Source organism: Elgaria multicarinata, chromosome 14 (assembly GCF_023053635.1).
Source record: "Elgaria multicarinata webbii isolate HBS135686 ecotype San Diego chromosome 14, rElgMul1.1.pri, whole genome shotgun sequence".
NCBI lineage: Eukaryota > Metazoa > Chordata > Lepidosauria > Squamata > Anguidae > Elgaria > Elgaria multicarinata.
The window spans coordinates 23,888,556-23,901,877 of record NC_086184.1 but is presented as its reverse complement, the minus strand read 5'-3'; the positions used below and the strand labels follow the sequence as shown (position 1 = coordinate 23,901,877).

Genomic DNA, 13,322 nt, shown 5'->3' with positions numbered 1-13,322 from the left:
TTTCATACTTAAATTCAGCAGACACCATTCAGTTCTGCACCATAAAATAGGACACTGGATAAACAAAAGGTGCAGTAAGTATAGTTAATGTGTTGGCCTTGATAGATGAGTTTGTTTAAGTCATAACAAATGACACTCAAAGTCAATATAACACACAAGAGGTGTATTGCCTCCTTTCTAAACCTTCCTCTGCCTGTTTACTCAGCTAAGAAAGTCTTTCATATGTACTTGAGGCCATTTTTTTTTCCACCCTGACACTGTGCAATGCTGGGGTGGTAACACTGGAAATGTTACATAGTCCAATGAACTGAACATGCTTTTCTCTAGGGGGGAAAATACACTTCCATTTTGGAGATTGCAAATAACTGGAGCTATCATTTGAGCCCACAGTTCTAAACGGTGTTTTCTTCAAGCGTTCTTGAAAAGTAGAGAGAAAATTAAAATGCGGGCTTAGAGACTTGAGAGGAATAAATGGACTTGAAGAAAGCACATACAAAAAAGTGTGCGTGGTGGAGGGACAGACTGATGGAATTTGGCCTGTCATCGCTGCAGAAAGACAGAGGGTTGAATGGCGCTAATTGAAATGAAAGTGTGCAATTGTTAGAGAAGAAACACTCCTAATAGAGAACTGTAAATGTTTAGACACCCATTGTGAGAAGCTAAATAATACAGGGGGGGAAATGCTGCCAAAATGAGAATTATACGTTTTGCAGGAAAGGCGAAGATAGTGATGCGCCTTCAGAAGGTTATCTTTAAAATTGTTCATAGCCCTGCTCTTCTCCCCTGATGTGCTACATAATAGACAGCATTTGACAGTCCCGTCACCTCTAATAGTCAAATAAAGAATACTCCGGCACAACCAGTAATTTGACTTGATATTTTGGAGACCAGATCCCCCGTTGCATTTACAACAGATCTTTGCATTGGTAAATATCAGCGCAGACCCTTTTATCTGCACTTTTCTTTGTCTTCTCTGTTTTTATCGCTTAAAGCTTTCTGGTAGAGTGAGAAGGAGACCACTAATTTTGGAAATGTAGTGTGTTTAAATGCTTCTGCCCAAAGATAGGGGTTTCAGAAGGATGAGGGAGATGTTTCTAATTCACTGAAATTGCTACAAGTGTAAATTCCAAGGAGCAATAACTTTTCATTTAAAAAGTATTCACACATGTCTGTGATTCATGGAAGCAAGGAAGCTAAATGATCTATCATGCCGCATTCATCATACTGCCAAAGAAACCAAATAGAAGGAATTAAACTGTTTTGATCAGGAGATTTATGGAGATGAGCAAGTATTTTTTGTTGACGATTCCTGCTGAGCCCCAAAATGGGAAATCAAACTGGACACGTCATATTAACTTTCTCATAAATACTGTTCTCTTTAGTATCGCCAGAGCTCTCAGTTTTTAAATTCCACCAATAAAGCCACCCCAGTAATCCACACACACAACAATTTGTAATCTTTCTGTACCAATTTGTGACGCACCCAGATGCCTTGTTTAAAGAGTTTGGGACAGACCAGGTGACACAACGTGATATTATGAATCCCAACAGTAAAGACTGAAAGATGTCTGGATACACACACTGTGTATTTTCTTTCCCAACTTGAGGTTTGGTAGTTATCGGAAACTCTTGTTTCTAAGTCAGATGAAAAGACTCTGCAAACAACTACTTAGTATAAAACCCAGATTTCCTACAAGACATTCCAAAACCAGGCAGAAGCCAACGCACTGAAGTACAACGTTCAAAAGGCTGGTTTAATATATGACTAAGTGTCAGGAGTCAGGTTTCTGAGAATTACTTTTCAGATAAACAACTTTATAGCACTACACTTAATCTTACTTACTAGAGACATCTCATTTATCACCGAATTACAAGTAACTTTAATTCTATTGATGTTCCCATAAAGTCAGTTGAAAATCAAGTCTGGCAGTTTTAAAGATTTTGTCTTATGACACACACACTCTCTCACACACACACACACAATCCTGGTAGTACATCCTCTAACAGGAACCCCCTCCCCCCGCTCCACTTTTTACAAATAAAACAGCAGGTTATATATCCTAAATGCAAAGAGTGTAAACGCTATACTATAGAAATGAGAAGGGTTTATTATTGCATCTCACAAGGATAGAGGTTTTTTGCAAAGCCATGAATATTCCTCTGGCTTTAAGGAGTTAATACCAAGCTGTCGTGCAAATCCTGCGAACTCTAAAGCTATACACTTTTATAGTTTGTATGTACCCCCACAACATTCATTTAGAAAATTGGAAGCGGTTCAACACGGAACGGGCCTGCGCCGAAAGGTGGCGCTGTCGAGGTTTAAACTGAACACAGCTAAACTGGAGTTCTTTTTTTTTACTCTGTTCTCCTTTCCAGGTTTTTTTTTTTAAATCAACATCCCCCCTCTCTCGCGCGCCTCATCTCTCCCTCCACACAGAAAGAGACAGAAAGCACACGTGACTGATTTTTGTGTATTAAATTCATTGAATAGACCTCCACCCAGCTCCAAAGAAGACCGGGATAAAGAGTTTAAGGGAATTCATCTCTTTATGCCTGGTTTTTATTTTTGTTTGGCTGGCTGGCTGGCTGGCTGGTTGAATTCCCCGAAATGCAGCTTATTTTAAAAAAAAAAACTTGGAAAAGATTTTTTTTTTCATTTTTCAAACAAAACTTAAACCAAAAATTGAAACGCAACCCGTTGCGTCCTGGGGGGAAGGGGGGTGCTCAGAGAGCGAAATTGTAGCTAGCAATTAGCAACTTTTCTTAACTTCTTGACCTCTGGCGGATCCATTGATTGGAAGTGGGCGGGGAGCTCAGGCACCGAAACATAACTTTGACACGGAGGCGCGGCTCCCTCGGCTAGAGAAATCAGATGATCCTTTGACACAAGAGCAAAGGCCGAAGTGTGACTGAAATTTGCAAAGAGGAAAGTCTTGGATTTGCTCCTCCTGAGGACTGGCTGGCGGGGGTGGGGTGGAGAGAGAGAGAAATGCGCTCCGAATTAACCCTTCCGGAGCCCAAGCGTCCTCCAAAGATGCTGATGTGATTTCTGATCCTCCCTCCCGGACAAGGTCTCATCCCTCTCTCCCTCTAGGAAGAGAAGGGGGGAAAGAGAGAGTGAGAGAGTGAGACAGAGATGCATTATCTTTCTTGTTTAATCTTAGGACGGCAAGTGGAATCCAATAGATCTCCTGAGAACGCGCCCTCCCAGGATTGGTTTCCCATAATTTGGAAACCAAGGCAGTGCACCTCCATTTCTCTCTCCCGCCCAGCACTTAAGGAGGAAAGGGTGGGTGAGGCAGGTCCCAGCTCCGGGGAAAGTTCAAGTAAAGAGTAATTTTAAAAGAAATGTCTCCAGTTGCAAAGACTGTGCAAGAAGGAAGTTAACCGGAGATGCATAAGCACCCTAGAGAGCCACGCACAAGGAAGAGAGTCCTGGAGCATCCTTACCTAGTGCATATTCCCAATCCCCTTGGATTGTCCGGATTCCTAGCAGCATTTTCCAGGTTTAAATAAATGGGTTTCTGCAGTTTTCTTTTCTTGAAAATAAAAAAGAGACACAGGACGACGACGATGATGATAAGAAGTTATAGTGCCTCCCCTACCGAGGGAATCCGAGACAGCACTTTCGGTCAGGAAGGAGTTAAAAAGTTCTGTTCCCAGCTGACAGTCAGCTGATTGGTTCCTGATTGACAGCTCCGAAAAGTTTCCTTGTTTCTATACTATTATGCTAATGAGGGCCGGGTTCGCGGCCGCGGATTGGACGAGAGTCGGAGTCAATTTCCCATTTGAAAGCTGACGTCAGGAGCGCTATAAAACTCAGCAATGCTTTTAAACTGTCCTCCTGGTTGAGCTCTTTAAAATATTTTTTCATCTTCTTGCTGGAGCTTGGGAGTCGAGTTTCTTTCTTTTTTTCCATTTTCAAATTGCTATTCTTTGGGGGGGGGGTCATCGCATTGACCTCAGGGTTGTTTGATTGTTGTTTTCCCTTTTCCAAGTTTTTTTTAAAGTTTTTTTTAAATAATAATAATAATAATAATAATAATAATAATATAGTTACTTACCTCCTTTTTTTTTCCCCTCCCCCGATGGCGAACCTCTCTCTCTCCTCGTTTTTGCACCGGGCATGAAAAGAAAAAAGCAGCAGAGGGGAAGCCACGCCACGAAGTGTTAAAAAAAGAGAGAGAGAGAGAGAGAGAGAGAGCGAAAGAAAGAAATCCAGACAACAATTTCAAACAACGACTAAGCAATCTTTCTCCGCAAAGCTGCAGTTTACAAAGCTGCAGAGGAGAGAGAGAAAGAGAGAGAGGGGGGGGAGGGAGAGAGAGGGGGGGAGGGAGAGAGGAGGAGGAGAAGAAGAAGAAGAAGAAGAAGAAGAGCCGGGAGAGCAAAAGAAACCCAGCCAGCCTGATGCAAAAGGCGACTAACTAGAGCGCGCGTGAGAGGCGGCCGCCTTGCTGCACCCCAGTTGCTCTTTGCCAAGGGATAATAAGAGCGAGGTTCGCAGCGGACTGCAAAGGAGAGAGAGCGAGAGAGCGAGAGCGAGAGCGAGCGACGCGGAGAGGGGGGGAGAGAGCGCGAGCGCGAGGCGCGCAGCCACCGCGAGCAGCGATCGCTTTGCAAACCATCAAACTGGCTCACCCGCTCGCAAGTCAGAGCAGCCCCCTCGCTCCGGGAGCGCACCCTTTCTGGAGGACTGGCGGCGGCGGCGGCGGCGGCGGCGGCGGCCCCAGCAGCGGCGGCGGCGGCGGCGGCAGCAAAAGGATGGCATCGGAGCTGGCCATGAACGGCCCCGACCTGCCCACCAGTCCCTTGGCCATGGAATATGTTAATGACTTCGATCTGATGAAGTTCGAAGTGAAAAAGGAGCCGGTGGAGACGGACCGCATCATCAGCCAGTGCGGCCGCTTGATCGCCGGCGGCTCGCTCTCGTCCACCCCGATGAGCACGCCGTGCAGCTCGGTGCCGCCGTCGCCCAGCTTCTCGGCGCCCAGCCCGGGCTCGGGAGGCAGCGACCAGAAGAGCCACTTGGAAGACTACTACTGGATGACCGGCTACCCGCAGCAGCTCAACCCGGAGGCGCTGGGCTTCAGCCCGGAGGACGCCGTGGAGGCGCTCATCAACAGCGGCCACCACCAGCTGCAGAGCGCCGCCGCGGCCGGAGGCGGCGGCTTCGATGGCTACGCGCGGGGGGCAGCAGCTGGCCGGCGGCGGCGGCGGCGGCGGCGGCCCGGGGGGAGCCCTGCCGCCCGACGAGATGGGCTCGGCGGCCGCCGTGGTGTCGGCCGTGATCGCGGCGGCGGCGGCTCAGCAGCAGCACGGCGGCGCGCCGCACTACCACCACCACCACCACCCGGCCGGCGGACACCACCACCACCACCACCACCACCCGCAGCAGCCCGGCAGCGTGCAGTCGTCGGGGGGCAGCAGCAGCAGCGGCGGGAGCAGCAGCGGCGGCGGCGGCGGCGGGGGCAGCAGCAGCAGCGGCGGCGGCGGGGGCAGCGCTGCCGGCGGCGGGGCTCTCCACCACGCGCACCACGGCGGCGCCTTGCACTTCGACGACCGCTTCTCCGACGAGCAGCTGGTGACCATGTCGGTGAGGGAACTCAACCGGCAGCTGCGCGGCGTCAGCAAGGAAGAGGTGATCCGGCTCAAGCAGAAGCGCAGGACCCTCAAAAACCGCGGCTACGCGCAGTCCTGCCGCTTCAAGAGGGTCCAGCAGCGGCACGTCTTGGAATCCGAGAAGAACCAGCTGCTCCAACAAGTGGAACACCTCAAGCAAGAGATCTCCAGGCTAGTCCGGGAGAGGGACGCCTACAAGGAAAAATACGAGAAATTGGTCAGCAATGGCTTCCGGGAAAACGGGTCCAGCAGCGACAACCCTTCCTCTCCAGAGTTTTTCATGTGAGTTGTGGTCTTCTCCCCCTCGCACCCCCCAAAAAAAACCACACAGAAACCCCTGCACCCGCATCTCCCCCCACCCCTCTCCTCCTTCCCGACGACGTCTTGCCACTTTTAGAACACGCGCGCACACACACAGAGACGCGCCGTCGCGGACACACGTGCGCGCAAAAGTTCTCCACGCAGCTTAGTGGGGGAGGGGGCTTGCTGGGGAAAGCAACAACCTAAGCTGGCCACCATGGTCATTAGTAGTAGTATTATTGCTATTATTAATAATAATATTCTTGTTAAAAAGCAACTACACCAAGAACCTCACGTTTTGGGTTTTTATTTTTTAAGGTGGACTGACTCAGTTGATAGCCAACCTTACTCAAGTGTCTTTTTTAATTTTGTATTTTGTTTTTCTTGGGGACTTCTTGCAACTCGTGTGTGTGTGTGCGCGCGCGCCTATTATTATTTTTTAAATCCACCAACTCAGTTCTTCATATGAAGCTTGCTCAGCCTTTGAAACCTGCCATCCACATTATTTTATTTTTAAACTTCATGAAGTGTTTTCCCCCACTCCTTTTGAGTTTGCTGTGCCCAAAAAACCCAAACAAGTTACACTTTCTTTTTCCTCTTCACCACCCTGCCATCCTGAGTTCTTCATATGGGTATTGAACTTTGGGGGGGGGGGGGGCGAAATACGAGAATAAAAAGTTTTTTAAAAAACAAATAATGATAAAAGTTTTAAGACTTCGGCTTGCTGAGTTACATCTGTTGTTGTGCTAAACCTAGAGAATGTATCTAGTTCAAGCTGCCAGAATGAAACTTCCATCAACTTCATGTTTTTTGGCCTTAAACTGCCAAGTGGTGAAACTTTTAGTCTGCCATTAGAATAATCCCATCTTCATCTCATGCATTATGCTTGCTACTTTGTCTTAGCATCAATTAACTATAGAACTGTTTCTAAAGACTATGGGGGAGAGAGAGAAAAAGACATTATATTGATAAAAGCCATGCATGCTGGACATGTATGGTATTTTTCCCCCTTTTGCTTGGATATGGACTTCAGAGACTTATAATGGCATGACAGTCATCCTTTTTAGTTGTATTGCCTCGCCACTTTTTTGAATTGAAAGCATAAAAGTGCAACCCTTTCGGTCTTCCTCTTTCCCATTCAAGTTTGCTCTGGAAACTGCTTTGAGTTGCTCAGAACTTCAGACTTCTTTGAAAACACCCCCTTCTTTTAAAACAGAATCAAAACAAGTGGCCAAAATGGATTGGGATTACCTAAATATGGCAAAAAAAAAAAAAAAAAGAACTTTAGAAAGAAGTTTTTCAACTTTATGCTTTTAAAAAAAGAGAGCGATTTACTTCCAGATTGTGGGATTTTAAAATTATGCTGTTTCTTAAAGCAGTCTAAAATTTATTTTGGAATGTTCTGCCCCATTTGTGTTTATTTTTTTTTAATTATTATTATTATTATTATTATTATTATTTTCCTTTTGCATTTGGTAATTGTCAAATGTGCAATGCTATGGGTTCCTGGTATATAATTTAATTCTAGCTTTTATTGTCTGTTAGCCCAGTTCAAATGTATGCTACAGATAAAGGAATGTTATAGGTAAATTCAAAAGAGTTAGGTCTGTTTAGATATAGAACTCTTTTTTTTTTTTTTAATGATGCACTAAATTGTTCACTGTCGTGATGTTAAAAGGGGGTAGAATTTACAATGGGACTGTTTTTTTTAAAAAAGTAGTTTATCCAGCATGTGATTGCAACTTAAATATAAATTGGGTATGTGTAGACATTGCTATGCCACTGACTGTATTTGGAAACCAAAGTATTAAAAGGGGAGCCCTCCCTGATTATCTTAATAGGGGTATTTTGTGTTCAAAATGTATGGTTGGGGTTTTTTGTTTTTGTTTTTTGGGGGGGTTGGAAATTGAAATATTTGGGACTGAATTGCACTAAGATATAACCTGAAGCATAAAATATAAACCATTACAAACCTGTCTAGGATGCTAATACCATTTATGCAGTTACAAAGATGGCATTACTGCTCAGTTTTTTAAATGATGCAGATTTTTTTACAGTTGTATTGTGGTGCAGAACTGGATTTTCTGTAACTTCACAAATTCACAAAGTTTTAAAGGCATTAATCAGCAAATTTTATTTTCAGGGACTGATAATCCTGTCTTTTAAAAAAAATGGAAAGTAAATCTTACCACAATAAATATAAAAAAATCTTGTCAGTTACTTATTTCCCCTTTACATATTTTGCTGTGCAAAATTGTTTTATATCTTGAGTTATTAACTAACCATGTGTGATGTTCCCTATGTGCTTTTCTTTCATTTTTCAACTCTATGGTTATATCAAAAGGAAAGAATAATCTACTATAATAAACTGCATTTTTGATTCTGTACTCAGTTTCATTAGTTTGTAGCTTTAAAAAAGATCAAGCGATCTACTTAAAAGTAGCATCTTGTGGGGAGAATGGTGTCCTAAAACAAGTGGGGAGTATTGGGGGCTACTTAATATATAGGCAAAGTGGGAATTGCTCCCTACTAGCTCTTGGTTTTGTCACTGGTAGGAAAAGTGTGAGTTTTCAGGTAGGAAGTGTAACTTTCTTTAGTTTTGTAATCATTTTGAAAGGCTTTACGTGTTATCCTCTACCATTAATCTGCAGCCTCAAGTAATATTTCTGCTTTTAAAACATAATATGACACCCTCTGTAAATAATAATAATAATAATAATAATAATAATAGTTCAGTGGTCTTATAGTGAAATGAAATGAAAGAAGATACATTTGCATGCTCTTATGAAAGTTGAGGAACCTAGGCCGAGGCATGTGCAATGTACAGCGTCTCATTTTTTCCTTGTATGTTTGTTTATTGACATTTCAGGAGGTCCAAAGGACCGCGAAACTAATTCTGCCAGCCTAGGATTTGTGGGGTGGGATTAGCCTTGTTTTCCTTGGATGGTAGCCCTCATGGCTCATCACAAACTGCTTCTGAAAGAGCATTTTCTCCAAAACCCTGTTTGTGATGCAGCATGGCACAAGACAGTCAGACAGTTAAAAAAATAATAAAAGCCAAAATCGCAGCAGGCTTTTTATATTTTAACCTGTGGGTTGTTCCCCTGCCTCCATTCCATTTTTTGTTTTGGTTTTTTAAGGGTCTGTTTGTCCCACTCATTCCTGTTGTATTTTACTAGCCGGAGTTTATCTTATAAACTTTCCCAGGAAAGGAGAACAAAAAATAAAATCACACAAAAAGTCAGTGAATGTGGGCCACGTATTCTCCAAAGGAAAACCTGACCATTTTCTAATATATATGTTTGAGGAGTTGAAGGGAGAAACTCTGAAGGGACCTTTTATTTTATTTTCCCTGTTGAAAATCCACCATAAAATGATGGGTGCATCCAAGTTCCAGTAAGCTGACTGCAGTAGGACCTAGCCGAGAAGTGGATTTGAGTTACTGGGTGGGAAACTGGGTTATTTTGTGGATGCTGAATCCCAGTCGTCAAAGTACTCAGGATTCTACCAGCTATTACTCAAAAAAAGAAGAAGGTGAAAAAAATGCTGTGGAACCAGATGCAGGAGAGAATAATGTCCCGTGACTAACTTCGTGCCTGTTTTTATAACCAAAGTTTTGGGTAGGTCGTGGTGGTGGTGGGTAGGTAGATCAGAAGGGAAGCAAGGTTTAGGGCAGATATGAGATGCTGCTGAAAAGTGGCCCATGTTTCAATTCACTGGCAAGCTCAGGCTTGTGAAACTTTACAAGATGCTGCTCTTAAGCCTGTGCAGAGCGAGGGCAAAGGTCATCAGACGCTTAAACAAAGTTGTGTCCCCAGTCTGGCAGGAAGACAGAGTTAAGGCGTGTGGCTGCTTCTCCTCCTCACTGTGTTCTGTCTTGCTCTTTGTGTGTCGGTGTCTGTGTGTGGGTTTGATGGCTCCGAGGAAGGGCCTGGGGCTCTCTTAACCAAGCAGTCTTTTAAGGGCATATAGAGCATGTTAGATTCACCAAAATTAATGTTGCTGGAAAGGCGTAGAGGTGTGCAGGATCAGCTTCCCCCCTCCCCTGCTTCAGTGCCACCACTTCTCTTTGACGATCACCCATCCTCCTCACTGAACGCCACACATGTCCTTTAGCGCTTGACCTTCTGATAGCCCAGAAGAGCTATATAGGCTGCATCATTGCAAGTCTCTTTAGGCAGGTTAATGTATAATCGGTGGGTAAACTACCTGCAATTGGCCAATCAGAAAATTATCTGCTCTTATAAAGATAGTAGAGGAGTTTCTCCCCCCTCCTTCTCCACTTTAAAGGTTTGAACTTCTTGGCCAGAGTTGTGCAGCCTGTGGTTTTTGTCACACTTACATGGGCCCTTTCCTGCCCCATGATTGCCCAAGGCAGGGAAGTAACTCCCCCACCCCACCCCTCCACTACTGAGCCCTGCAAACTTAAATTTCTGCCAGATACACCCTGGATAAAGAGATCTGATATTTTCAAAAGATCTTCTTTTTCACCCCTTCCAGAAGCATGATATAATGTGATGTGTGTGTGTGTGTGTGTACGTGTACGTACACAGAGGCAGGGGGTGCATGCATAAAACACCCCCCCCCTTTTAAATGAAATGAAATAAAAATTCCAGCAGCTTATGAATATGGACATTGCCTCTAGCTTATACTCTGAGATCTAACCGTAGGCCAGAAAAGGAAGGAACAGTGGAGCAAATTGGACAAGCCTCTGTCATTTGGCCTTGAAGAACAAGCTAGAAAGCAGGGCAGTGTTTTCAAGGAGGGGTAAGACCTCCCCTGACCTCCACCCCCTCCCTGCAACACACAGGGGTAGAGACATATCTAAATTATTTTGCCTTCTCCTCTTCCTCCATCCCTAAACCTTTATTTCAATGGGAGTGGACAGTGATTTATTTATTTATTTCCCCTGTTATGATGATGGTGCTTTTTTGTGGAGCCAGGCTTAAGGAAATTGACCGAGACCTGTGACCGAAAACCTTGAAGGCCAAGCATGTGGTTTGTGGGAGGAGAGGTTTCCTTTCCCAGCAAGGACCCTGTAAATCCACCTTCCCAGCCAGTGTTTTGCTGGAATCGCACTTGCTTGGCATAATCTGACTTGAGTCATGCAGTTCAAGGGGCAGGAAGGTGGGAAGTTTGGATGTCAGTTCTGCTCCCGTTGAGTTTGCTTCATATCATCCTATCCATTCATTTCACTGCCTGAAGTCCAGACTTCTCCCAGCACCCTGCGTTTCTCAGATTCCCTCATCTCAAAATCGTAGGTCAGAAGGGGTCAGTGCCCACCCACCCAGTCCTATGCAAATTCGCTCAGAAGTAATTCTCACCAAATCCAGCCCCATTGCAGGGTGCATGGGACTGCTCATTTATTCCTCGAATCGTGCAATGCATGTTCATGGGATTTGTAGTTGCATTCACACACACACACACACACACACACACACTATATACGTTTTCAAAGCTGTGTTTCAGGAGAAGACAAGGCAAGCCTTTCCAGCGAAAACCCTGTGCTCATTGAAACACAGCGGGGATTACTGGAGAGTAAACGGGCACTTAGCTTTGGGTTACATGGAGGTCTCCTCTTTGCTGCACCCACCCGCAGCACTTTTTTTTTTGCATTTCTCTCGAATGGAGTGCAGTTGACTTGGACTAACCACACAATCCTACCTATGTTTACTTGGGAGTAAAGCCTGCTATAGGATCAACGGGACGTACCCCTGGGTAAGTGTGCATAGGATTGCAACCTGAATTCCCCCCCACACCATTTTTTAATGGCCTGCCCAAGCTCTGACCCTAATCACCCCACTCTTCCACATTTCTGGATCTGATAACATTTCCCCCCTGCCCCCTAGGTTTACAACCAGGGTTGTCTTCTTTCTCTGTGACCGCCTTCTCCAACCTGGTGCCCTCCAGATGTTTTGGACTTTGACTCCCCCCCCAGCTCCAGTGTGGTCTGGGATGATGGGAGTTGTAGTTGAAAACAACTGGAGGGCACTAGGTTGGGGAAGACTTTCATAACCATGGAGAGAGAGAGAGAGAGAGAGAGAGAGAGAGAGAGAGAGAGAGAGAGAGAGAGAGAGAGAGAGTGAGTGAGTGAGTTAGTTCAGCAGTGCAGAAAGATTCCTTGATCTGGGCTCATTCATAAATCTTTTTCTCCTACCCATTTCTGTTTAGTTAGCTCCGCTGGACTATCAGATCTAATGCCGCTGCTCTGGCTTCTTGGTACAAGTGAACCAATGGTGAGCATAGATCAGTTGTTCCCTGCTCCTTTGGTGCCAGGAACACACCAGGAGATACCTGCCCCTATGCTGCTGGGACAGGAAACCTCAATATGTATTACCAGGGCCATCAGACACCCGGGATGAACTCTGACACCTGCTCGAATGATTGGATGAAAAAAGAGGGAAAGAAAACCACTTACACTCACGCACACTTTCCCTCCAGCCAGAGTGAAAAATGTCCAAGTTTCAGTTAAAAGCACACACTTCCTACTCCCTTGCAAACCTCCTTCCCCACGCCAGTGGTAGTATTTCTTTTCTTTTGTTTAAAGAAGTTTGCAATAAATCAGGATACAACCGAATAATCCACGGTCCCTTTTCTTCTCCCTCTCGCGCGCGGCACGGAATATGTGCGTGGAAGAAAGACCAGATGCGCGCACAAGTGGCGATCAGTCGTAGGAGTTCTAGCCTCACTCGGATTGCTCAAGCTTAAGCTGTGCTTAAGCGCTCCAGGCTGCTCGGGATTCAGGAGCCTGTGGCTGGCTTCGAAGGAAGGCCTAACTCCTTTCAGTCCCGTTTCAAACTTCCTTGTCAAGTGTTCAGGATGCTGCAGCGGAGCAGCCTCCTGAAGCGATGAAAAGAAAAAAAGTCCTGGCAATGGGGGAGAAAGTGGACCGGCCAAAGGACAGTGAATGTTGCAAACTTCCCTGAAAGATGAAAACTTTATTTTCTGAGAGTGAGGGCGCAATCCTATGCATGTTTATGGGGGGGGGGGGAGAGTACTACAACTCCCAGAATTCCCCAGTTGGGGGTCAAGCTTATTTATTAACCAGCTTCTATTTCATCAAGTGGGTGTTTCGAGTTCTTTCCCACCAGAGCAAGAGCGCTCAGGGGGCGAGCCTGTGTAAATCGATGGCGGAAAGGAGTTCAGTTAGGTTCTCAAGTCCTGCCTGAGAACCGAACTGTCCTTCAGGTTTGGTGTGTGTGGTTTTTTTCCCTGTCCACGCCACACCCCAGCGCGGTGATTCGTGAGAAGATGGGACGAGTCAAGAGCGCCCAAGCCACTCCCGGTCTCGGACCCGAAGACATTTACACGCACGCTCAGCCAGGACTGAAATGAAATCGGATCCCGCGGTTTGGATTTTGCTTCACCAAGAAGGGAGTTGAAAGAGAGAAATCTCTCTT

The 13,322-nt window shown here is 45.4% G+C and overlaps 1 protein-coding gene across 1 annotated transcript in view; it reads left to right on the top strand.

Annotated features, from left to right (window-relative positions):
• Positions 1–3,857: 3,857 nt before the first annotated feature.
• The window catches only part of MAF (MAF bZIP transcription factor), a 338,917-nt gene continuing 329,452 nt past the window's right edge, over positions 3,858–13,322 (top strand). The window contains 2 exon segments of the mRNA XM_063141392.1: positions 3,858–5,192; positions 5,194–5,904. Coding sequence (XP_062997462.1) covers positions 4,765–5,192; positions 5,194–5,904 — 1,139 coding nt within the window. The 5' untranslated portion in view covers positions 3,858–4,764.